Here is a 27,905-nt window from a genome sequence, read left to right as displayed (position 1 = left end):
CTGTGAACACTGGTCAAGCGGGCATTTTCTGCATTGTATGAGAAGAGCACGTCTTCCTTTCTCTGTCCTTACCACTCTACAGAGGGGGACTATTGAAAGCATCCTGTCATACTGTATTACTGTTTGGTTTGGAAGTACGGAGACTCCTCAACTTACAACAGTTCTTTTAAATGTGTAACTTTGAAAAATGTGACATGATTATTTTTCACAGTTACGACCTTTGCAGCATCCCCATGATAACGGGATCAAAATCCAGATGCTTGGCAACTGGTTCACACTTATGACGATTGCTGTTTGCCAAGGTCACACGATCCCCTTTTGTGACTTTCTCACAAGCAAAGTCAAGGAGGAAGCCAGATTCTCTTAATAACCAGGTTACTCACTTAACAACTGCAGTGATTCACTTAACACCTGTGGCAAGCAAGGTTGTCAAATGGGGCAAAACTCACTGAACAAATGTCTCACTAAACAAGAGAAATTTTGGACTGAATTGTGGACTAGCTGTATTATTGTTTCAGGCAGGACGTCTGTGTGGAGAGTGGTGAGGACAGCAGAAAAGATTATTGGAAGTTCACTTCCTTCTATCCAGGACATGGCATATAAGCAATGCTTTAACAAGGGTCTGTAGTATTGTCAGGGATGCTACACATCCTCTCTATGAGCAGTTTTCTTTGTTATCTTCTGGAAGGAGCATTTGTGCTATCTGAAGCAGAACAGCTGGATTCTGTAATAGTTTTATACCACATAATATCAACTTTGTTAACTCTCAAGATTCTTTTTTCTGCTGTGTATTCAAATGTAATAATAACAGCAGCAAAATCCCAAAATTAGGATGTTGGGATTAGATATTAGATAGATAGAAATTAGATAGATAGATAGATAGATAGATAGATAGATAGATAGATAGATAGATAGATAGATAGATAGATACTGGGTTTTCCCTAAAATAAGACAGGGTCTTATTTTCTTTTGACCCCCAAAATAAGCACTTGGCCTTATTTTCAGGGAGGTCTTATTATTTTTGAGGAGCAGGAGGCGGCAAGAGTGGTCACCTCATGGCTGCTGCTGTGTTGCAATATTTTCAGGGAGGGCTTATTTTAGCGCATGCGCTCAAAAGCCCAATTGGGCTTATTATCTGGGGAGATCTTATTTTCAGGGAAACTAGATAGAGAGAGAGAGAGAGAGAGAGAGATAGAGAGATAGAGAGATAGATAGATAGATAGATAGATAGATAGATAGATAGATAGATAGATAGATAGATAGATAGATATAGACAGACAGGCAGACAAAAATTTTGGGATGTTGCTGCTGTTATTATTATTGTTGTTATTATTATTATAATCCTTGGGATGGTAACATCCCTGGAGGGTTTTCGAGAGCGGTGTGTCAAAATTTCAGTTTTAATGTGTGTCTTTGTGTATACAGAAAAAGGACAACCAAGGTTATCTTATCTTATCTAGACGTCACACGGAATGGCATAAAGATTAGAGTCCAACCTTATCTGGCTGGTTTGTTCATCGATGGCATCCACGGCACTTTCCACGGAGCTGAGCAAGGACTGGATCTGATTGGCCGTCTCTTTCAGCAGGAAACGGGTGACAAACTGGTCCACGTTTGTTCCTCGTTCATAAACCTAGAAAAGAGGAAGACAATGGAACTCTCTAAGAAGGTGCCTTTAAGGCAAAGGCAATGCGTGACCAAGAACCAGGCACCTTACTACCATATGTGGTGGTCGTGCCCAAAAGCCAAAATATACTGGCAGAATATCCAAAAGTGGTTTATAGAGATAACGTAAGAGGAAATAGAATTCACGCCGGAACTATTTCTCTTGGGAATTATAAACAAGAAATACAACAAGGGGGTTATCTTTCTAACAATACATATTATCACGGCAGCAAGAATGATCTTTGCCCAGAATTTGAAAAACAGGGAAACTCCACACGAAGGGGAAATAATTAGGAAAATCTTGATCTGCGCTGAAATGGATAAATTGACGTGGGAATGGAAGATAAATCAGAATATTATAAGCTCTGGGATAAATTTTATCGATGGTTGGAATATAAAAGGGAAAGCCCAAAACAGGCATGAGCCAAGATTCATAGTGTCAGGCCTGCAATTATATTCCTTTTAGAATTTTGGCCTGCCACACTTCCTCTTATTTCATTATGCTGTTTCTTTAGTATAGTTGATTGGAGGGGGAATAGACAGAAGTGAGATTGTGGAATGTATTGTTTTCATTCTTTACTAGAAGCCAAGGTCATCCTTTGTCTCTGCACCAGTACACTTGACCGGAAAGCTGGGTGTGAATGCCAGCATGGAAGAAGAAGATTGGACCATGTGATGGATTGTGGGTTGGGGACAAGATCACGAACTTTTAACTGGGTGGAATTCTGAAGTCATTTCCAGTATTGGGATTAACACAGTGCTAAGATGTCTGCTTTATTAAATTGGAACTTTAAGGATCGTTTTGCCTTTGATTCTGATTTAATTCTACATGATACTTGGAATGCTAACACATAGAATGGAGACTAGAATTATGTAGGAAATGATAAACGCAAGAATGTACAAGATAAACACAAACCAACATGGCTGGAAATAGGTTATTTTTTTCTTTTTTGTAAATAGGGTATGGATCAAATGTTAAAAAAACTAGGTGGCTATAATGTGTAACTGAATATCTTAGCATGTAGGGCATAGATTCTGCCAGGACCGTTTACACTGTGTCTAAGGTTTTAATTCATGTTTAATAAAAACATTTTAATTTTTTTAAAAAAAGACGAAGGCAATGCCACCTGCCCCAGGTAGTCCTCGACTTACAGCCATCTGCTTTGTAATGGCTTGAAGTTAAAACAGGATGTCACTTCTGGAATTTGTGTTTGGTTAGAAACAAAAAATGAAACTTGATTTTGTTGATTAGAAAGATTTGGTATAATAGAAGTAGAATACATTAGAACACCTATTAATATAAGATTTGTGCTATTAAGATTTAGAATAGAGGTAGAAATTAGAAAGAGGGACATATTATGCACATTCCTATATCATATTTTAAAATCAGTATGTAGTTGAAAGGATCAGAAGTTGAAAGATGATTGTATTATGTACAATGTTATTGTAATGATATGAGTATGATTAATATAATTAAGATTACCAAAATGGTCAATATTATCACTACTATTTACTAATCAAAATTAATGATACCCAGATGCCACACTATTATATATATATAATGAGAGAAACAACTTAAAAACTAAGGAGAAATTTCCTGACAGAACAATTCATCAGTGGAACAACTTGACATTTCTCTCAAATTGTATAAGGTCTCCTGCTTGAGCGGGGGGCTGGACTAGATTCTAAGATCCTTTCCAGCTCTATTCTATTCTATTCTATTCTATTCTATTCTATTCTATTCTATTCTATTCTATTCTATTCTATTCTATTCTATTCCATTCCATTCCATTCCATTCCATTCCATTCCATTCCGTCCATTCCAGTCCATTCCATTCCGTTCTTCTTACTCTATTCTGTCCTATTCCATTCCATTCCAATCCATTCTTCTTATTCTATTCTATTCTATTCTATTCTACTCTACTCTACTCTACTCTATTCTACTCTATTCTATTTTATTCCATTCCTTTCCATTCCATTCTATTCTACTCTACTCTATTCTATGTTATTCCATTCAATTCCTCTCTATTCTATTCTATTCTATTCCATTCCATTCCATTCCAATCCATTCTTCTTCTTCTATTCTATTCTATTCTACTCTACTCTATTCTACTCTATTCTATTTTATTCCATTCCATTCCTCTCTATTCTATTCTATTATATTCTATTCTATTCCATTCCATCCAGTCCAGTCCAGTCCTGTCCATTCTTCTTATTCTATTCTATTCTATTCTATTCTATTCTACTCTACTCTATGTTATTCCATTCAATTCCTCTCTGTTCTGTTCTATTCTATTCTATTCTATTCTATTCTATTCTATTCTATTCTATTCTATTCTATTCTATTCTATTCTATTCTATTCCATTCCATTCCATTCCATTCCATTCCATTCTTCTTATTCTATTCTATTCTATTCCATTCCATTCCATTCCATTCTATTCCATCTATTCCATTCCATTCTTCTTATTCTATTCTATTCTATTCTACTCTATTCTGTCCTATTCCATTCCATTCCATTCTATTCTATTCTATTCTGTCCTATTCTATTCCATTCCATTCTATACTATTCCATTCCATTCCATTCTATTCTAAATGAGATTTGTTTCACTCCACAAAAGAACCAGCAATTTAAACCTCCGGATGCACAAACGGAAAGCAGAAAAACTTTACAATACACACGGTTCCCCCATTTTACCCTTCAGAAGAACAGCTGAGACTCATCCTGACAGTCATTGACAATCTGAAATGAAGGGTTGGTCTCAATGCAAGGAAGCTTGCCATAATCTCTCCTCATAATAAACTATCTCGTGCAAGCAGAAGAAAACGCAAACCCTCTGAGAAATATAGTTGACCCAGATGATGATATATATCCTATTTATCCTTTCCTCATCCCCCCCTCCTTCCCCCATGACCCACAATTTCGCATTTCCATTACAGTGGAAGATGCATTTCCCTTCCTCATACTCTTGCAGGATTAGCTGTTATCATCTGATTGCCTAATTCCATCCTCTGAAGGTGAATAGCTAGAATAGAATAGAATGGAATAGAATAGAATAGAATAGAATGAGGGGAGAGGAAAGTAGAATGGAATAGAATAGAGTAATAGAATAAATAGAAGAGAATAAAAGAGAAAGAAGAGAAGAGAAATAGAATAGAATAGAATAGAATGAGGGAGGAAGGGAGGAAAGTAGAATAGAATATATAGAATAGAACAGAATAAAATGAGGGAGGGAGGGACGGAAATAGAATAGATTAGAATAGATTAGAATAGAATGAGGGAGGGAGGGAGGGAGGGAGGGAGGAAATTAGAATAGAATGGAATGGAACAGAACAGAATAGAATGAGGGACTTAAGAAAGTAGAATAGAATAGAATAGAATGATGGGGAGGAAAGTAGAATAGAATAGAATAGAATAATTGAATAAATAGAAGAGAAGAGAAGAGAAGAGAAGAGAAGAGAAATAGAAGAGAAATAGAAGAGAGTAGAGTAGAATAGATTAGATTAGAATAGAATGAGGGAGGGAGGGAGGGAAGAAATTAGAATAGGATGGAATGAAATGGAATAGAACAGAACAGAATAGAATGAGGGAGTTAAGAAAGTAGAATAGAATAGAATAGAATAGAATAGAAGAAGGGAAGAGAAAGAATAGAATAGAATAGAATGTGGGTGGGAGGGAGGAAAGTAGAATAGAATAGAATTCCAACAGAGTGTGATCCTGGTCTTTGTGTAGAGCAATTAGTGGGACTTAAAATGTGAAAATCTTGGAAGAAGATGAGTTAGAAAAGAAATCACAATTTGAACAACGTGTCACCATGCACTCTTCTCTTGTTAAATATAACAGGAAGGAAAGGTTACTGTCACCGCATCCTTTTATAAAAATGATGAATTGAGGAAGAAAAGGTGATTATTTTTCTTTGAAAGCCAAGAGGAAGACACATTTAACATATCTCTCTCTCTCTCTCTCTCTCTCTCTCTCTCTCACACACACACACACACACACACACACACACACACACACACACAAAGTTGGAGAGAAGGAACAAAGATGGAAAAGAGACATCTGTTTTTATCAAAAACTATTTTTAATAACTAAGCTAAGAGATAATAAAAGTACATTGGTATCAGTCATTATAATTTATTTGAACACATGCAAAAGCAATTTGAATAATCAAACTTCCACACACGTAAATTGCTCTGGGTTTATGAACAGAAGATTAACTAAGGTCTGTTCCTATGGTAACCAATGAAGGCAGAAACATTTCAGCTCAACCAAGGGCAGGCTTCCACCTTTCTATTTAAAACAAAAGTGAGAAAGAAAAAAAGAAGGAAAGAAAGAAAGAAGAAAGAAAGAAAGAAGAAGAAAGAAAGAAAGAAAGAAAGAAGAAGAAGAAAGAGAAAGAAAGAGAAAGAAAGAGAAAGAAAGAGAAAGAAAGAGAAAGAAAGAAAAAAGGTAGAAAGAGTTCGTTCAAGAAATTAACTGCGCATCCTACTCCTTTATGCCATTCAACTAGATAAGAAATTAGAGCTTATTCTTTTGCCATCAGCATTGTATTTTTTATTAAGATAACGTTACCTCTGGCTTAAAAAAAAAACAGCAGCTAGCAGTTTCAAAATTATGAGAAGCAGCACTTTCACTTAATTTAGCTTGGTTCTAGTTCTGCCACCACATTTTACGAAAAAATAAGAAAAGCTGGGGGGGAAAAGGGAAAGAAGGGAAATCTGAAGGACCAGACGAGAGAGAACAAAATTTAACCTGGAAAAGTATGAGTATGTTTAACCTTGAGAGAGGATCATTGTGGAGGATATGAGCTTCCATATACTGACAACTTCCATATACTGACATCTATTCCATTAGTTGTCACTGAGAAGTAGTTTGACCATCCTCCATCACCTCAGCGCACAGGAACAGGATAATGGGTTCACGTTTCAGGAAGCAGCATTCTGGCTAAAAGCGAAAGGAATTTTCCTAACAGTAAGAGCTGCTGGGAAGCAGAAGCAAAGACTGAAGGAGATGATCAGCTTCTGCTTTGTGGAGAAGCAAAGGCTGCACAGACATCTGTCAGGATGCTCAAGAGGCAGTTCAGCATAGTGGTTAAAGTGCCAGTCCAGGAAATATGAGACTGTGAGTTCTAATCCAACCTTAGGCATGAAAGCCAGCTTGGTGACTTTGGGATAATCACTAGGAGATGTTGAGTTCTGGTCCCACCTTAGCTGTGAAAGCTGGCTGGGTGACTTTAGGTCAATCACCAGGAGAATTCTAGTCCTGAATTAGACATGAAAGCAGTTTGATGATTTTGGGCCAGTCACCAGGAAATGGTGAGTTCTAGTCCCAACTTAGGTATGAAACCTGGCTTGCATGACTTTCAGCCAATAATTAGGAGATAGTGAATATTACTCCACTTTAGGCATGAAAGATGGGCTGGATGCCTTAAGGCTAGCAATAGCAATAGCACTTAGACTTATATACCACTTTACAGGGCTTTACAGCCCTCTCTAAGCGGTTTTTTTGCCCCCAACAATCTGGGCCCTCATTTTACCGGCCTCAGAAGGATGGAAGGCGGAGTCAACCTTGAGCTAATGAGAACTGAACTCCTGGTAGTGGGCAGAATTACCCTGCAATACTGAATTCTAAGAGGAAGGGAGGGAGGAAGGAAGGAAATACCAATATCACTTAGACTTATGTACTGCTTCACAGTGCCTTACAGCCCCCTTTAAGCGGTTTACAGTGTCAGCCTCTTCCCCCCAACAATCTGGGTCCTCATTTTACCCACCTTGGAAGGATGGAAAGCTGAGTCAACCTTGAGCCTGGTGAGATTCGATCTGCCGAACTGCTGGCAGCCAGTGATCAGCAGAAGCAGCCTGCAGTACTGCATTCTAACTACTGTGCCACCACGGCTCATATCCCTCTTTCTCAACCTAACCCACCTCACAGGGTTGTTGTGGGGGAAACTAGGAGGAAGAATGAGCATTAGGCATGTTTGCCACTTTTTAAAGGCAGGACAAAAATCTAAAACCAAACAAGCTGGATTCCAGATTCCAGCACTGAGTTGAAGGTTGCATCTATGGTCTCAACCCTAGGATTCCATTAAAGTTTTTTTTAAAGGATTGGGAAGAAAATATCCCAATTAGGATTGCCAGGAGGTGGGAAAAGATTACACATAATCTCCTAAATTCTAATAACTGGGGTTTATGATGGGCGAGGACCAGAATAAAGATTTGGATTTGAGTAATTGGTGTTTCATCCAATCTGTTGTAATTCAAAGACTGGATTCAGACATTGCATTAAATCATAACGTAGTAGATTCAGTTATCATTAATGATTTAGTATGTTGCACAAACCTATACATTGTAGTTTATAGACCCATGTTCCTCAACATTTTAAGATGTGTGGGAGTTGAAGTCCACACATCTTAAAATGGCTAAAGTTAAGATACACTATTATAGACTATAAAGGTTCCCCATACATATGCGCTAGTCATTCCTGACTCTAGGGCAGTGTTTCTCAACCTTGGCAACTTGAAGATGTCCGGACTTCAACTTCCAGAATTCCCCAGCCAGCGAATGCTGTTGAAGGACATCTTCAAGTTGCCAAGGTTGAGAAACACTGCTCTAGGGGGTGGTGCTCATCTCCGTTTCAAAGCCGAAGAGCCAGCGCTGTCCGAAGACGTCTCCGTGGTCATGTGGCCGACATGATTAAATGCCGAAGGCGCATGGAGCACTGTTACCTTCCCACCAAAGTGGACCCTATTTCTCTACTTGCATTTTTACATACTTTTGAACTGCTAGTTTGGCAGAAGCTGGAACAAGTAACGGGAGATCACTCCATTATGCGGCGCTAGGGATTCGAACTGCTGAACTTCCGACCTTCTGATCGACAAGCTCAGCCAAGCTCAGCCTCTTAGCCACTGAGCTATAATTTATGCTTATATGAGCATTTAGTCCATGGTAGATTGTTCAATCAATAAGAGGGTTTTTTTCTTTTTTCTTTTTGTTTAAAAACACACCTAAGATGTGCGAACTTATCCAGAGAATTATCCTTCTACTTGCCAGTTAATTCGAATCATAAACTGAACAGCAGTAGTTAAACAGATCAGACACATGGGCAGTAATTTAATTCCAAGATCATTTCCTCATGCAGCATTTGAAATCTTAAACTGTAGAAGTCTTTCTGATCATTTCTTTTCCTAGCCCTCCTACTGTTAAACAGCCAGATTATGAGCTCTCAATTATTTGCACTCTGAGTATTTATTTGCCCATTTAGCAAAGAATTCTTTAGAAAGTTAGTGTTGAAATGAAAGTGTTGCCTTGCAAGAAGGCTCTTGAATGAGACTTGATACTAGAGTAGAGCCAGCACTGTCCAAAGGCGTCTCCGTGGTCATGTGGCCGGCATGACTAAACACCAAAGGCGCACAGAACATTGCTACCTTCCCACCAAGATGGTTCCTATTTTTCAACTTGCATTTTTTACATGCTCTCGAACTGCTAGGTTGGCAGAAGCTGGGACAAGTAACAGGAGCTCACTCCGTTACACGGCGTCAGGGATTCGAACCACCAAACTGCTGACCTTTCTGATCGACAAGCTGAGTGTCTTAGCCACCGAGCCACCTTTTCCTAAATAAGTGTCACTAAATAAGTATCAGTACTAAATAAATATCAGGAGAATCACTGGATTCTTTGAAATTCCATCTGCTTAAATCAATTTCAAAAGAAAATTCTCTTTGAGGAAACCGGTAGCAGCAAATGCAGGAGACCTGTTCAGCCTTACTTCAAACTAGGTATTTCTATAATTTCATCACTTTAGAAAGTGGGGACCCCTCCCTTGGCAACTTTAAGATACATGGACTTCAACTCCCACAATTCCCCAGTTCCTTAGATATATTTTTCTGCTGGGATTGATTTAGAAATCTGTTTGACAGCGGATTCGTATGTGATATATATTCAATTAATCAATTCAGTTTATTACAGTCATAGACCAGTGAACAGTACAAATAACAACACTCCCTAAATATAGAATTAAATTTTTTATGTAAAATAATAAATAACAGCTAAAATCTATGATAAAATCCAGTCTGTCAATTACACATGGTCTAACTATACCAAAATTACAATCCATAAACTGTGTGGCCCATTGTCAGTTTAATACTAAAAGGGAAAGGAATAAGCAGTGCAACCTCTGTGTGTGTGTGTGTGTCTGTGTGTGTGTGTGTGTGTGTAGTTTCCGCCTTTTCTGGGTTTTTTCTTTGTTTGCTTGTTTTGTTTTTCTGGTCCTTAGGTGATTCTTGAATTATTTACAGTATCTTTTCAGTAAAATTGGTTAAAAATAAATAAATAACAATTCCTTTATCAAAAATCTAAATTGCCTTCTCTACCCCAAAGTTTGTCATTGGTTCATTTTTCTTCCTGGTTCTGTATTTTTCTTCAGTTTCTGGCTAAAGAAATACTACGTGTGTGTGTGTGTGTGTGTGTGTGTGTGTGTTGGTGTATATAGTTTGTACAGTGTATAGTGTGTGTATCAGTTCGAAAGCAACCCTGACAGATGGCTTCAGAGTTTTCCCTGAATATTTCATACATTTGCAAAAATTAATTTCATTTTAATCCCAGAGTTGTTAGCTACGAACGGATCTTTATATCCAAAGACAAGGAATCTCTTTGAAATATTTGTAGCATCTTATACCAACTCTGGAGAGACAGTAAAAATATGTCTTGCAATCTGCACTATACCTCCGCTTTCACTTTGAATTATCTTTTCTGACACAAGCAAGGATTTGGCTGTGTTACAAAGAGAAGGATTGTTACTTTAAAGCCACACTGAGGATAAATGAAGTATTTGCCGAGAAAAAGAAAGAATGCTGTTGTCACTGGCAATTAAATGCTTTCTACAAAGATTTGATCAAGGTTAAAGTACATATGTTGTTGCTTCTGGTAGCTCTTCGTGGACTTTTCCCCCACTGGGACGGAATAAAAGGCTTTAAAGATTTGTTTATAAATAAGATATGGGATTAAGGGTATTTGTTTGTTTTTTGCTGTGTTTTTTAGAGAAAGCGATGTTACTGTGTTAAAACTAAAGGAAAGGAATATAAAGCTGACTTATTTGACTAAGGTTAAGATATACATATACATATACATATACATATACATATACATATACATATACATATACATATACATATACATATACATATACATATACATATACATATACATACACACACACACACACACACACACACACACACACACACGTTACTATTTGGGGTAGGGGTGAATTCCTGAACCAGTTAATACCAGTTCGCTGCGCACACGCTTTACGATTAGAATGACATTTCTGCAAATATTTCCACTGGATATTTTTCTTTCGGTGACAGCTTCCCGTCAAGGTGTAAAATCCAACTGTAGGTTTTTTCTAAAAGTGCATAAGAGTTTTTAAATATTCTGGGAGAAAACATTTATTGCTGCTCGCAACTTTTCCTCATACATGGAACTTCTTTGGATGACATCTGCTTTCTGCAGTAACTTACTTTTTTAGCAACGATTCACAAAAGTATTGTTGAACATAACAAAACTATTCAGTTGATATAATGCAAGAGAGAAAATCTTGCCTTATTATCTTCCTTAGGAAGTGAATGTAACGTTTTAAGTGTCTTTCTTCACAATAAAAGAAGAGCAGCCTCTGACCTAACAGCTCCTTCTCAAACAGTCAATATATGATCATAATAATTCATGCCTCTTTTTATATTTTCCTCTAAGTTCTCTTTTCTGTTTCATCCTTTTTCAACCTTGGATATACCGTTTTCCCGAAAATAAGACCTCCCTGGATAATACGCCCAATTGGGCTTTTGAGCGCATGCACTAAAATAAGCCCTCCCCCAAAAATAAGCCCACCCCAAAATTATTGCAGCACAGCAGCAGCCATGAGGTGACCACACTCGCCGCTTCCTGCACCTCAAAAACAATAAGACCTCCCTGAAAATATTTAGATGCATGCACAGCTCTTTCCCACCATTTCCTCTTGCAAGTCTGATTTCTGGAATTATGGAAAAGTTAGATGGGCAGCCAAAGAAGCTTCTGGAAAATTATTGGACCTGGCTACCATGACAACCATTTTGTGGAAATGCCCACAAATAAGCAAGTCCTCTTAATGTAATAACATAGTTGGAAGGGACCTTAGAGGTCTTCTTGTCCGACCCCCTGCTCAAGCAGGAGACCCTACACCAGGGGTATCAAACTCAAGGCAGATCTGGCCCATGGGGGTCTTACATCTGGCCCATGGGGCTCCCCTGAAAAAAGCAAAGGACCGGCCCGTGGTGCTTCTGCCAGCAAAAACGGCCACATGTGACTCTCCCAGGCCCCGTTTTTAGCCACAACGGCCTCCTGCAGCCCTCCATTTTTGCTGGCAGAGGGCAGCAGGAGGCCATTGCAGCCAAAAACGGAGATCGGGAGCCCATTTTCACTGGAAAAGCTCCTCAGGCCACCAACACGAGTGAGATCAAGCTGGCCACGCCCACTCTGGCCACACCCCCCTGGCCCCCAAGGTCAAACACAACCCTGATGGGCCCCTCAATGGAATCAAATTGGACACCCCTGCCCTATAACAGTTCAGGCAAATGGCCGTCCAGTCTCTTCTTAAAAGCCTCCAGGGATGAAGCACCACAATTTCTGAAGGCAACTTCGGTTCCACTCATTGATTGTTCTTCTGAGTTCTAGGTGGTTTCCTCTCCTTGATTAGTTTCCATCTATTGCTTCTGGCCCTGCCTTCTGGTGCTTTGGAAAATAGGGCCACCATTTTGAGACAACAGTCACCATGTGCTCTTAACATTTCAAATGTGCCCAAATGTTGTGACCTGCCAGTGGCCAGAGTTGGACATTGAGGAGGTTGGGAAGGAACAGGGGCCAGTCCTGGAGGCTGGGAAAGGCTCGGACTAGGGCTCTGCATCGGCAGTAGAGAGGGGGCCAGAGCCATCTGACAATTATCAGCTGCCTTTGGAGTGAGACAGCAATGAAGCAGAGGAACAGCTGGAGCCTGTTCCCAGTGTGCGCATGCACAGAGCTGTCAGAAGAAACGGACAGCTAAGAAATCAGGGTCAACTTGGGAGTAAAGCCACTGGTGGACGGTGAATGGCCCCTCCCATAAGGAATAAAAGAGGAGCGAAAGGGGAGTGGGCTTTTGCAGGAAACAATTTGTCCATTTGTTCATTTCGGGAGTGTGAAGATCTGTCCGTGAATCTCAGAGACTCTGTGCCCAGTCTTTCCTTGCACAGCACTGGTTTTGGAAAATATTTATATGGCAGTTTTCCAAGCTAGATAAGGTCTGTGGTCATAAATGCACCTTTGAAAGACTGTTTACCAGGCCTTTGCTGAATGTGAATGGGAGGAATTCACCATTCGTTTAATAAAAGGGGCTTTGTCGGGACCAGGAATCTGCTTTGTACTTTTTGGGGAAGCTTGGGTCAGAACAGCTAGTCTCTGGCCTAATATGTTTTAATTCCAGGAAATGAAGCTGCTAGAACTTCTAAAATCCAGTTTCCTTTTTTTAAAACGGAAGGTGGACATCTATCATGACTCAGATTCTTGCTAATTGCCGAGAGCAAGTAACTGTCAACAGGACACTTATTGGGCAGAAAACATGGACTGAACATAAACGAATAATTTATTGGGTCAACGTTTCCTTTCATGGAGAATTGGGCTGCTGATTGCTGATTAGTGTGCATTGTGGAAAGCTCACCCAACTTTCTCCTGAAGTGATTGCAAATCAGCTGTTATTTGAAAAGTTGGGTACCTGGAGAAACAGCTTTTTTTCCAATTCTAATCAAGACAGATAATACCAATGATGAAGGAGGAGGGATGAAAGCTATTGATGGAAGGTAAAGCTAAAGGTTCTCCTCACACATACGTGCTAGTCGTTCCCAACTCCAAGGGGCAGTGCTCATCTTCATTTCAAAACCGAAGAGCTAGCGCTGTCCAAAGACGTCTCCGTGGTCATGTGGTCGGCATGACTAAAAGCTGAGGGCACACGGAACGCTGTTACCTTCCCACCAAAGGTGGTTCCTATTTTTCTACTTGCATTTTTACGTGCTTTCGAACTGTTAGATTGGCAGAAGCTAGGGCAAGTAATGGGACCTCACTCCATTACGCAGCACTAGAGATTCGAACTGACAACTGCCAACCTTTCTAATCGACAAGCTCAGCATCTTAGCCACTGAGCCACCGTGTCCCATTGATGGAAGTACAAGTGGGTTATGCAAAAAAGAAAAACAAAGAAAAACAAATCCATGTCTATTTCGGGGAAAGGAAAAAAGAAAGGCCTAGCCCTGAACAAAATAAAATAAATGATTGATTTAATTGTTAATTTTAATCTAGTTTTTTAAAATGTTATTGTTAATATTAATTGGGTTTGTTTTTGGATACTCTATCTAATTTTCTTTTTAACTTTTATAATATGTGTTTTTTTAATGTTGTACACCTCCCTGAGTCCTTTGGGAGAAGGGCGGCATATAAATCCAATAAACAAACAAACAAACAAAATAGAATATTTAACAGGCATTTCTCAAGGAAACCTGTCTTGAGCTATGCAGGTTACTGATAAGTTTCTCTTGAATTTGAGGGTCTAAATTAGTTAGTTTTATTTCTGACGAGGCTTCAGTAGCTGGTATTTTTCTATTCTGATACCCGAATGTGGAAGAAACACAGGAGTACAACTGTCAACTCCTACAAATAACATTGTTCAACATTACATTCTTTTGCGTAGCCATCAACTCCCAGCCTTCTCAGTGCTGACCATACACACAATGGAATTCTGGGCACGTATCTGAATCATTTTAGAGTCTTGTTCAACTGTCTGGAATCCCCACCAAATATCTGACATCAGTACAATCGAGCAGGTTCAGAAGTATTTCACGAGAAAAGTCTTGCACTCTTCTGTACACACTAGAATTCCTGATGCTAGTAGGCTCCAAATTCTCGGTTGGGATAACTTAGAACTATGTTGTTTGCGGTCAGACCTGGGTATTGCATACAAAATTGTATGTAGTAATGCTTTACCTGTAAATGCCTTTTTCTGTTTTAATCGCAATAATAAGTGCACGAACAACCGCTTTAAACTCAATGTAAATTGAAAAATGTGGTTTCTACAACAGAGTTGTTAAAAGTAATAGCAATATAGCAATAGCAGTAGACTTATATACCGCTTCATAGGCCTTTCAGGCCTCTCTAAGCGGTTTACAGAGAGTCAGCATATTGCCCCCAACAATCTGGGTCCTCATTTTACCCACCTCGGAAGGATGGAAGGCTGAGTCAACCCTGAGCCGGTGAGATTTGAACCGCTAACCTGCTGATCTAGCAGTAGCCTGCAGTGCTGCATTTAACCACTGCGCCACCTTGGCTCTGGAAGTCTGGAAGTCTGGAATGTCCTACTCGATTCAGTTGTCTCCACTACAAATTTTCACAATTTTAGTTGCAAAATGACTTCCATGGACCTCACTTCATTCTTAAGTGGTCAGAAGTGTGCACTAATGTGCCTATCGTACCTGTCATTGTATTTTTATTCTCTTATTCTTGTTCTCATTATTGTTTGACAAATTCCAATAAGTAAGTAAATAAGTAAGTAAGTAAGTAAAAGCTGGGTAGGCAACGGGCGGTCTAGCCATGTAGACTCCAACTCCCAGCATTCCCAGCAAAACGTTTACATCTTTGTGTCAACTCGCAAAGCATCCCTGGCCTAATCTCGAGTTGCCATCAGAAATGGGGGATGGGAAACTAATGAAACGGCATGATGGCAAAAGACAGATGCACATTCCAGACTTATCTCTCTCAAGGCTGTCTCCCAGGTTTCCCACAGCAGCCGGAGTGGGGAATAATCTCTACAGCCCATGAAAGGGCTCCATTGGAGAATGTGATTTATGACACACCCTATGAGGAGGGGGGAAACAGGGTCATAATTGGGCCGTAAATGACATGGGGTAAGAGCTGGCTTCACTTGGGTATGTGCCAACATGTTGCTCCTAATAAATAACTGGATTTCTTTTGAAGCTTGGCTGAAGGCTCATGATTTAATTTAAGCATCCGTCGGAACCCTTTGTTCTTTACTTCCCCCTTTTGCTCTTTCATTTGTGTCTCTGTGCAAAGCACTAAGTGTGCCACTAACCCAAAATGTAGATGCAGATAAGCAACATCTAAGTCACTGTTCCTTCACTAGAGCAACTTTAACATCTCTGGACTTCCATTGTCCAGCCAGTGAGAAGGGAAGAGCCCTGATGCAAACCATGAGTTTGGTCAATTAAATAAGGATTCCAGACTGAATATTTAGGGAGTGAAGAAATTCCAGATTTTACATTTGGAAGAACAAATCTGCCTTTTCTCTTTCTTCTTTTCCTATCAAGTTCTTTTCCCATCATTGTTAATTTCACCATGTCAGAATACAGAACAACAGAGTTGGGACCTTGGAGATTTTCTAGTCCAAACCCTTGCTCAAGCAGAAGACACTAGACCATTCCAGACAAACAGCTGTCCTAACTTTTTTTGAAAACCTCCAGTGATGGAGCAGTCACAGCTTCACGAAGCAAGTTATTCCACTTATTAATTACTCTTACTGTCAGGAAATTTATCCTTAGTTCCAGCTAGGATCTCACTTGAATGAACTTCCATCCATTTCTTCTTGTCCCACCATCAGGTGCTTAGGAGAATAAGTCAATCTCCTCTATTCTGTGACATCCCCTTAAATATTGGAAGACAGCTATCATGTCCCTCCTAGTCTTTTTCTTCACTAGACTAGACATACTTAGTTCCCTTAATCGTTAATAGTATTTAGTCTCTTGACTCCTTATCATCTTTGAAACTCTTCACTGCACTCTTGCAACTTTAATCCTCAATCTTTGTCATAACATGAACTGCAATTTTGACCCCCAAAACCCAGAAAAAGTGCCCACTTTCTCTTGTAAAACGTCAAATATCCTTCCACCACTGAAATATAAAGCTGATCTCCCTTTTTTGATCCAAAATATGTAATAATAACTTTTTTTATTATACTTCTTTGGCATGGTTTATAATTTTATTCTTTAATGATGGTTACAGCAGATGTTTTAATTGCCTGTGTATTCTACCAGATCATGGGGTCTTTTGATTCAGTGGTTTACAAACTGAAAATAGAATATATAAAATGTCTGGTAGATTGTGCAGCCTGAGTCATAGTTTAGGAAGAAGATTAAAAAGAGGGACATGACTAAATTAAACCCCTTTGATTTCAGTAGGGCTACTCACACAGGTAGATAAATCTGGAGTTATGGGTATCTATAGTGTGTGTCCCTCAAAAAAGATGGTCATCTTCATGCAACCAAACAGCAAATGCAACACAAAAGGGAAGGAATGCAGTATTGCAAGCTAAATCTGCCCACTGCCAGCAGTTCGACCCTGACTGGCTCAAGGTTGACTCAGCCTTCCATCCTTCCAAAGTCAGTACTCAGATTGTTGAGGGCAATATGCTGACTCTGTAAACCGCTTAGAGAGGGCTGTAAAGCACTGTGAAGCGGTATATAAGGGCTATTGTTATTGTCCTTCCTTCCTTCTTTCCTCCCTCCCTCCCTCCCATCCATGTGCAGTGGTTAGAATGCAGTAATGCAGACTGACTCTGCCCACTGCCAGCAGTTCGATCCTGACCAGCTCTAGGTTGACTCAGCCTTCCATCCTTCCAAAGTCAGTAAAATGAGGACCCAGATTATTGGGGGCAAGAGGATGACTCTGTAAACCACTTAGTGAGGGCTGTAAAAGCACCGTGAAGCAGTATATAAGTCTACCTCCTTTTGCTATTTTGATTGTGTCATCATGGTTACCATTTTCCTTTTTTTAAAAAAAAATCCTTCTCCCCAAATTGATATCTATTTGGATTAATTCAGTGAGTAATGAAATTTTAAGAAATGCTATATAATTACCTAAAGATTATGCTAAAGCAGTCAGCATATTTTTCCCCTAGCTGTGCCAAACTTTTGAACAAGTCCTGGCTGTATAGCTTTCAACTTTAATAATCAGAATGGATAGAATCAGAGGTGGGATTCAGCAGGTTCTGACTGGTTCTGGAGAACCAATAGCTAAATTTTTGAGTAATTTGGAGGACCTGTAAATACCACCTATGGCTGGCCCCGCCCCATCTATTCCCTGCCTCCAGATCATTAAGTTGGTAATCAGTAAAAATGTTTCAGCCTAAGTTCTTATTAACAGTGTTGTGGCCTGCCAGGGGCCAATGGAGCTGGTGGCAGACTCAGACAGTGAGGAGATTGGGGAGGAACATGGGCCAATCCTGGAGTCTGGGGAAGGCTCTGATGAGGGCTCTGTGTCGGAGGCAGAGAGGGGGCCAGAGCCATATGCCAGTTATCAGTTGCCTTCAGAGTCAGAGATCAGTGGGCAGAAGAACAGCTGGAGCCTGTTCCCGATGTGCACATGTGCAGAGCTGTCAGGAAAAGGGAACACTTAAGGAACAGAGGTCAACTTGTTGGTCACTCGATGGTCACTCACCACAGGTGGACGGTGGACAGTGAATGGCCCCTCCCAGAGGGAATAAAGAGGAGCGAAAGGGGAGTGGAGTTTGCAGGAGACAATGAGCCGAGGTGGCGCAGTGGTTAGGGTGCAGGACACTTCAGCTGACTGTTATCTGCAGTTCAGCGGTTCTAATCTCACAGGCTCAAGGTTGACTCAGCCTTCCATCCTTCCGAGGTGAGTGAAATGAGGATCCAGACTGTGGAGTCAATATGCTGACTCTGTAAACCGCTTAGAGAGGGCTGAAAGCCCTATGAAGCGGTATATAAGTCTAACTGCTATTGCTATTGCTAATTAGTTTGCTTAATTAGTGTAAAGATCTGTTCGTGACTCTCAGAGACTCCTTGCCAAGTATTTTCTTGTACAGTGTTGTGTTTGGAAGATATCGGCCTGGCATCTCTCCAAGCCTGATAAGGTCTGTGCTTGTAAATTCACTCTTGAAAGACTGTTTGCCGGGACTTTCTGGATGTGAATGAGAGGAATTCACATTAGCCGGATAAAAAGGTTTTTTTTGGCGGGGGGGGGGACAAGGAGTCTGTTTCATAATTTTGGGGAGCTTAGGTCAGAACAAACAGATCTGTCAACCAGTTTTCGGAACATTTAATGAAATCTGCTCTCATTAATCTACCTTGAACAGTTATTCAGAAAAGCAGAAACAAAATCAGTTAAAATATGCCGGCTACAGTAAATTATCATTAATCAATTAAGCTGTTATAAACCAGAAAATCAAGAACAACGTATCTTATATTTCAGCTTTTTGTCAACTGGTACCATCCAGATATTTTGGATCAGGGATTCTCAACTTTGGAAACTTTAAGATGGGTGGACTTCAACTCCCAGAATTCCCCAGCCAGCCAAAACATATACGTCCAAGGCCCTCAAATACCTCCTCTTTTTCTCTCCAGCATGAACAATTGATACTGAACTGACATTAAAACCTGCTGGGGAGTCCAATAAACAGGAAAAATATCTTTAGATGAATGATTCATCTTACAATAGTAAGATAAATCCTGGCAAGTGAAATTCCCTGAGGATAGGCTCCAGCACGATCCAAAAGGTGGGAAGATTAAAGATGTTGAGACTCTAGAAAGAATGCAGAGAAGAGCAACAAAGACAATTAGGGGACTGGAGACTAAAACATACAATGAACGGTTGCTGGAACTGGGCCTTGCTAGTCTAGTGAAGAGAAGGACCAGGGGAGACAGGATAGAAGTCTTCCAATATTTGAGGGGCTGCCATAGAGAGGAAGGGATCAAGCTATTCTCCAAGGCGTCCGAAGGGCAGACAAGGAATAATGGATGGAAACTGATCAAGGAGAGATTCAACCTGGAAATAAGGAGGAATTTTCTAACAGTGAGAACAATCAACCAACGGAACAGACGTTGCCTTCAGAAGTTGTGGGAGCTTCATCCCTGGAAGCTTTCAAGAAGAAACTGGACTGCCATTTGTCAGAAATGATGCAGGGTCTCCTGCTTGGGAGGCGAGTTGGACTAGATGACCCACAAGGTCCCTCCCAACTCTGTTAATCTGTAATCTTAATTTCTAGTTTATGCAGAGGGAAGCTATTTACCAAAGCACCCCAAGGCCAGACAAGGAATAATGGATGGAAAATGATCAAGGAGAGATTCAACCTGGAAATAAGGAGGAACTTTCTGACAGTGAGAACAATCAACCAACGGAACAGAAGTTGCCCTCGGAAGTTGTGGGAGCTTCATCATTGGAGGCTTTCAAGAAGAAACTAGACTGCCATCTATCAGAAATGGTGGAGGGTCTCTTGCATGGACAGGGGGTTAGACTAGATGACCTACATGGTCCCTTCCAACTCTGTTAATCTGAATCTATTTGAGATGCTCAAAAGCCTGGGGATAAAAACATACGATGAATGGTTGCAGGAACTGGGCATGGCTGGTCTAGTGAAGAGAAGGACCAGGGGAGACATGATAGCAATTGTCTAATATTTGAGGGGCTGCCACAGAGAGGAAGAGGTCAAGCTGTTTTCCAAGGCACCCAAAGGCCAGACAAGGAATAATGGATGGAAATTAGCAATAGCAATAGCAATAGCAGTTAGACTTATATACCGCTTCCTAGGGCTTTCAGCCCTCTCTAAGCGGTTTTACAGAGTCAGCATATTGCACCCAACAACAATCCAGGTCCTCATTTTACCCACCTCGGAAGGATGGAAGGCTGAGTCAACCCTGAGCCGGTGAGATTTGAACAGCTGAACTGCAGAACTGCAGTCAGCTGAAGTAGCCTGCAGTGCTGCATTTAACCACTGCGCCACCTCGGCTCCTATTGATCAAGGAGAGATTCAACCTGGAAATAAGGAGAAATTTCTTGACAGTGAGAACAATCAACCCATGGAACATAAGTTGCCTTCGGAAGTTTTGGGATCTTCATCCCTGGAGGCTTACAAGAAGAGACTGGACTGCCATCTGTCAAAAACGGTGTAGGGTCTCTTGCTTAGGTGGAGGGGGGTTGGACTAGGTGACCTACAAGGTCCCTTCCAACTCTGTTAATCTGTAAGACTAAATCTCTGATTCTGGTGACCGATTCTGGATCCTGCAACATTATCCTGTCTACAGGTAGTCCTCAGCTTAAAACAGTTCGCTTAGTGATGGTTTGAAGTCGCAACAGCACTAAAAAAAAGTGACTTAGGGACATTTTTCACACTTATGACCATTGCAGCATCCCCATGGTCATGTGATTTGCATTCTGATGCTTGATGACTGACTCACATTTATGACGGTTGCATTGTCCTGTGGTTACATGATCCCGTTTTGCAGCTTTCTGACACCAAAATCACTTAACTACCATGTTACTAATTTAACAACTGCAGTGATTCCCTTAGCAAATGTGGCAAGAACAGTCGTAAAACGGGGCAAGACTCACTTAACAGCTGTCTTGCTTAGCACAACATAAATTGTGGACTCACTTGTGGATGTAACTTGAGGACGACCTGTGTTTGCCTTCTTTAATAAGGGAAATATTTAACATTTGAAAAATACGACAAACTGATTTTAATGTAGGCTATTGCCAACTATTCTAAAATGCTTGTAAATTATCATTATTATCTTAACAAGGCATTCCAGCTGTCTTTAAATAAATTTAGGTCTAAGAACCTTTGCAAACATGTAATCTCATTCCGAGCTCATCTTAAGAGGTGAAGAAATAATTCCGTTCATAATCTATTTATATCCTTTGGATTAAGAGGCTACATTTTTATCTAACTGATAAAAATGGGAGGAAATCTGGATTTCAACATGCACCCCCCCCAGGTTAATCTGCACAATAGCCAAAAGCTTTTCCAGCATGTCATAAAAACACAGCTGCAAAATGCAAATGCTCACATTGCAATTCCAACCTATCAATTAAACAGTCTGATATTATTTGAAGCTTATCACCTTTTGTGGAGGGAGATTGAGCAGAATACATATATAGGCAGCCATACATTTTCCAGTGCCAAAAGCTTTGGCCACAATTTTAGCACTTGTATCTAACAAATCAACAGATGTCTTATATTTTTAAGACGATTCTTGCTACACTGAACATTATAATGCTTTATTTAAGAAAAGAAAGGAAATGATAATTCCATTTAAAAATGGTTCATTATATCCCTGCTGTAGCTGGTGTCGACATGCACTAGAATGAAGGGGTCCTTGATGCTCTCTGAGCTTGGTTGATTTCATGCAGACATTTCCTTACTCAAACTAGGTAACGTCATCCGTGCTTATGTTTAAACTTAAGTTAGCTAGGACTAACTAGCAATGATGAAAGCACCAAGGATCCCTCATTTCAACCCTTAGCTAAACAAATGTTTGTGAGTCAAGGACTAGGTACAGTAGTTCCAAATTCACATCATGACTAGATAACCAGGTGTTTTTGTTTGAATAGGTTTACTCTAATCTACTAGAGAAGAGCTAGTTGTCTGGGTAGGAAGGGAATCTCCCTCCCTCCTCCCACTCTCCTTCCTTTTTTCCTTTTTTCCTTCTTTCTTTCCTTGCTTCCTTCCCTCCCTCCCTCTCTCCTTCTCCTCCCTTTCCTTTCTCCCTCTCCTTCCTTTCTTCCTTTCCTCTCCCCCTTTCTTTCTTTTTCTTTCTTTCTTCCTTTCCTTCCTTCCCTCTCTCCTTCTCCTTCCTTCTCTCCCTCTCCTTCCTTTCTTTCCTCTCTCCCTTTCTTTCTTTCTTTCTTTTTCTTTCTTTCCTTCCTTACCTCTGTCCCTCTCCTTCCTTCCTTTTCTCCTCCTCCCTTCCCACCTCCCCCCTCTCTCTTTCCTTCCTTCCTTCTCTCCCTTTCCTTCCTTCCCTCACTTCCTCTCTTTCCTTCCCTCTCCTCTTTCCATCCTCCCTCCCTCCCTCCTTCCCTCCCTCCTTTCAACACACCCACAATAGTCACTAACTCAACACCCTGCTTTCCTTTCCTTCCAGGTGCAAAAGTACCTTGTCTTTTTTGTTCGTATTGCACATGTCTTTCAGATTAACACACATTCACTCTGACAGGAGTCTGCAATTGTACACTGGGGATTTTTTTCACACTTTATGCAAATCCGGGTGACTCACTGTTGTTTGGTAAGCGAAATGGACCCTTGGATCCTCTCCAACTGCTGGCGTTCCTTGGTGAGATTCCCACTACAAGCAGCCGCGTGTTTCAAGCAGCAGCCGGTGTGCTCGGAGTTTCGAGAGCATCTCGTGGGCACTTTCATCCAAGGAAGGTGGGAGGAAGTGGTCACAAAAACACACATGGAGCAGATGGTGAAACACGGAGGTGACATTTTGCTAGTCCTTTTGGGATTGTACTGGCGTCCTTTGATTTTCAGTTTCCAAAAAAAACACTGGTGCTCACCTTCCTAGAATGCTTAAGAAGCCCTCAAGAGAACCAGGGAGTTTCTGGAAATTGAGATGAGCCTGCAATTCAGGTTGCCATCGGCCCTCTTCCTCCTCATTATTTACCAACAACTAAACCAGGGGAATGTATAGGGACTAGGAGAGGCCCCTGTGCAAAGGTCATGCATAAACACACCATTTACACACTCCTGTTCTATGAAGTAGCAGACCTCCTTCAAATATGCAGGAACCTTCCTTTCTTCCTTCCTTCCTTCCTTCCTTCCTTTCCTTTCCTTTCCTCCCTCTCTCCCTCCCCTTCTCCTTTCATATCACTGTTCTTTCCTTTCTTTCTTTTTCCTCCCTCCCCCTTCTTTCCTTCCTTCTTTCCTTTTCTTTCTCCCTCCCTCCCCCTTCTCCTCTTGTATCACTGTTCTTTCCTTTCTTTCTTTTTCCTCCCTCCCTTCTTTCCTTCTCTTCCTCTCCTTCCTCCCTCCCTTCCTCCCTTCTTTCCTTCTCTCCCTCCCTCATTTCCTCCCTTCCTTCCTTCTCTCTCTCTCCTCCCTCCCTTTCTTCCTTCTTTCCTTTCCTCCCTCCCTCTCTTCCGCCCTCCCTCCTCCTTCTCCTTTCGTATCACTGTTCTTTCTTTTTCCTCCTTCCCTCCCTTCTTTCCTTCTCTCCCTCCCTTCCTCCATTTCCTTCCTTCCTTCTCTATCTTTTCCTCCCTTCCCTTCCCTCCCTCTCCTTTATTGGCACTTCAGTTGAGATATATAAAAATAGCAAAACAATAGAAACTGATTGACTCAGAGTGCAAACTTTGTAAGGTCACTGCAGCAAAAAAAAAGATCCTTCCTCATATCCAAGTTTGCATTTTCAATTTGGCAAAAGGATTCTCTTCCCCTGTATCACACCTACAGAAAACGGTCTAGATATTTTTGACAACAACAGAACAGATATTGCAATTTGAGAGAAGCTAAGAGGAATCTGCATTTCTGGACTTCCTTACTTAGACACTAATTACTACACACAGTTCTGCACTCTGTTGCCCCTAATTAATGACATTTGTGTAGTGATGTGTGTGTGTGTGTGTGTGTGTGTGTGTGTGTGTGTGTTGGATACACCCATGAAAAGAAACATACATAATCCCCGGACCGGAAGGCTCACCTATATTCTTGTAACCTCCTTCTTAGATTACTGCAATCCATTCTACATGGGGCTACTCTTGAAGACTGTTCAGAAACTTCAACTGGTACAAAATGCAGCTGCACAGGTAATAAACGATGCTGGCTGCATGGCACATATGAACACACTTACTCCGTCAGCTGCACTGGCTGCCAGTGGGTTTCCAGGTGCAATTCAAGAGGCTGGTTAGCACTCATAAAGCCCTACGTGACCTGGGACCAGGGGACTCTCTTTCTCCAATCCAGTGGAGCAGGATGGAGATGCTATAGTTACCAAAGAGTGTCAGCTGGCAGGGACTAGAAGATGGGCCTTTTCTGCAGTGGCCCCCGCTCAGTGGAATATCCTACCATTGGAGACTAGAATGGCCATGACCCTATGGGTCTTTTGCAAGTTTTGGATGTGTTCCTGAGCCTGAAGTTCAGACAGTGTTAAGGAACCCTTTAGCAATAGCCCTTAAGCTTATATACTGCTTCAGTCCTTTACAGCCTTCTCTAAGTGGTTTGTGGAGTCTTGCCCCCAACAATCTGGGTCCTCCTTTGGCCCACTTCGGAAGGATGGAAAGCTGAGTCAACCTTAGGCCTGGTGAGATTTGAACTCCTGGCAGTGGACAGAGTTAGCCTGTAATACTGCATTCTAACAGGAAGGAAGGAAGGAAGGAAGGAAGGAAGGAAGGAAGGAAGGAAGGAAGGAAGGAAGGAAGGAAGGAAGGAAAATAGCAATAGCACTTAGACTTATATACTGCTTCACAGGGCTTTCCAGCCCTCTCCAAATGGTTTACAGAGTCAGTCTATTTGCCCCCAACAATCTGGCTCCTCATTTTACCCTCCTCAGAAGGATGGGAGGCTGAGTTAACGCTGAACCAATGAAAATCAAACTGCTGGCAGTTGGCAAAGATAGCTTGCAATACTGCATTCTAACAGGAAGAAAGGAAGGGAGGGAGGGAAGGAAGGAAAGAAGGAAGGAAGATAGCAATAGCACTTAGACTTATATACTGTTTCACAGGGCTTTACATTCCTCTCTAAGTGGTTTACAGAGTCAGCCTCTTGCCTCCAATAATCTGGGTCCTCATTTTACCCACCTCAGAAGGATGGAAGACTGAGTCAAACTTGAACCTAGTGAGATTTGAACTGCCAAATTGCAGGCAGCCAGCAGTCAGCAGAAGTAGCCTGCAGTACTGCACTCTAACCATTGCACCACTGTGGCTCATTTACTTTACTTAGTTTATTATTAGTTGATTAATCATCCCGACTGCTATTTGTACTTATTTATTTTGTGGATTCGCATTGTTTTAATATTTTTAATTGTTCTATAATTTTGGAATTTTAAGCCATCCAGAGCCACTAGGTTGAGTCGGATGGCTACGGCCATCGAAGAAATCAATAAATCTCATTTACATGTTAAATACGTTGCACAGAAACATTGAGGTAAGTACATCATCCGAAGTATAAATTGGTGCCACAAATCCACTAATTTGGGGGTGAAATCAGGCCACTTTGTTTAAAAAGACAAACCCAATCAAATTCTCCAGCATTGTTAACGTCACCGGCAGATCGGCCTCAGAATTTCAAACTCTTCTCTTGATAATTCAGAAAAGAAGTAGCATGTATGGGTCCCTGTGACACTCTTTCTCCTGCCCACCAATCTCTAATGTTTTCTGCTTAAGTTCAGAACCAGATATTTGGACAGTGAGAACAATTAACCAGTGGAACAGCTTGCCTCCAGAAGTTGTGGGTGCTCCAACACTGGAGGTTTTAAAGAAGAGATTGGACAACTATTTGTCTGAAATGGTATGGAGTTTCTTGCCTGAGGAGGGGGGGTTGGACTAGAAGACCTCCAATGTCCCTTCCAACTCTGTTATTCCCCCCCCCAATTTATTTATATTTTTTCTCTTTACATACAATGTGCTTAATGAACAGTGCACTGTCTAATTCATTTTGCTTACATAATAATACTTCTGAGAATCCTAATTTCTACCTCTGTTATCCAACCATTAATAAAACAAGTCCCCAGTTCGAAAACACTCTTGTGTCTTCTTTTTCTTTTATCTTCAGTGTTAATCTGTCCATTTCTGCACAGTCTAACGTTTTTTTAATTAGATCTTCTGTGGGTGTTCCCTCATTCTTCCAATATTATGCAAATACAATTCTTGCTACTGTCAAGACATGTGATATGGAATATTCATACCCTTTATCATATTTTTCTGGTATTTTGCCTAGGAGAAATAGTTCTGGCTTATAGTCTATGTCAGTGATGGAGAATCTTTTCGGTACCGAGTGCCTAACCTGGAATGCACATGCATGGTGTAGAGGTTATACAAAGGTTACGTACAGGCATGAGCAGCAAACTGCCATGCGCCTTAGTAACCGATGACCTCAACTGTCTATGAGCTCACCTAATTAGTAGAACCAGGCCCTACCAGGAACGATGGTGTTAGGTGAGACTCTACCCTGGCTGGGATGGTCTTAGAGACTGACAAGGAGAATACGCCAATAATAATGCTGTGGCTACCTAGGCTCTTGCTTTGCTTGGTGAAACTGTATAAAAGCCAAATAAACTCTGATGGATTTCTGAGTCCTACATGCATGCATGTGGATGTGCACACGCTGGAGCACAGGAAATGCAAAGAACAGCTGGCTGGCATGCGCATGCCTGTTTTTTTGGCCATTTTCCGGCTGTTTTCAGATCATTTTTGGGGTCATTTTCAGGCCAATTTCCAGGCCATTTTCAGACTGTTTTTTGGCTGTTTCTGGCATGTTTTCAGGCCATTTTCTGGTGCTCCAGCGCCCACAAAGACCATCTGATGGGCCATTGCTCATGTGCACAGCGGAAACCAGAAGAGCAGCTGGCGATGGCATGCATGCCCACAGAGAGGGCTCTGCATGACAGCTCTGGCATGCCTTGTCATAGGTTCGCCATCACGGGTCTATATGCATGTTTTAACATTTTTTCTAACCACGTATGCATTTTCGTCCAATTTATTTTAGTTTTGGGGCATCAACTTTGTTATTCTATCATATCCAGCCATACGCAAGGACAGTCATTAGGAATACGCTGCTAAAACTTTCCCAGTAAAGCCTCGCTTTCTGGTTGATGTTGCAAATGTAACTAAAGAAAAGGGACACAGAGGAAAAAGTAAACTCCCAGCAAAGTCACCCAAGGGCTGAAGGTCATCCAAACTGATCAGCTAAGCTAAAGCAAGCAAGCAAGGATCAATAATGGGCAGCAGTAATACAGGAAGATACTGGAATTGGAGGAACGATGTCAACTTGTAAAGCGTTTCCATGACTACTATCAAGTTGACATAGAAAATGGGAGGAGGGGGAGGAGAGTTCCATGCATGCCTTTGGCCAGAGTTGGGTCTCATATTCCTACAGCTGGCGTGTGAAATGCGCACGTTCATAGCCTGCCGCAGCACCTTGTTAGTGGATGTGATTTATGACACAGAGGGGTTACAGGGGTAAAGTTCAAATGTAATTAAGTAGCAATCAGATTCAGCTCCGCAGAAGAACATGCCGAAACGTTGATCCTAATAAATGACTGGATTTCTTTTGAACTTTGTCTCGAGGCTTGTAAATTAATTAGGTCATCTTTTGGAAACTTCACAAACATTTTATTCTAAGCATGACTTGATAGGTAGCAAGTCAATGTGAATCATGGTATTCCTAACATCCTACACCTGTGATCATTTAGAAGTTAGCTTTCATGGTTCAGAGTCTTTG

The 27,905-nt window shown here is 41.0% G+C and overlaps 1 protein-coding gene across 1 annotated transcript in view; it reads right to left on the bottom strand.

Annotated features, from left to right (window-relative positions):
• The window catches only part of NECAB2 (N-terminal EF-hand calcium binding protein 2), a 190,538-nt gene that overhangs the window by 58,371 nt on the left and 104,262 nt on the right, over positions 1 to 27,905 (bottom strand). The window contains exon 7 of the mRNA XM_032231091.1: positions 1,497 to 1,633. Within this exon, the coding sequence (XP_032086982.1) occupies positions 1,497 to 1,633 (137 nt within the window). The remainder of the gene's footprint in view (positions 1 to 1,496; positions 1,634 to 27,905) is intronic.

This window comes from Thamnophis elegans, chromosome 14, assembly GCF_009769535.1.
Source record: "Thamnophis elegans isolate rThaEle1 chromosome 14, rThaEle1.pri, whole genome shotgun sequence".
Classification (NCBI taxonomy): domain Eukaryota; kingdom Metazoa; phylum Chordata; class Lepidosauria; order Squamata; family Colubridae; genus Thamnophis; species Thamnophis elegans.
This window is presented reverse-complemented; position numbering and strand designations above follow the sequence as displayed.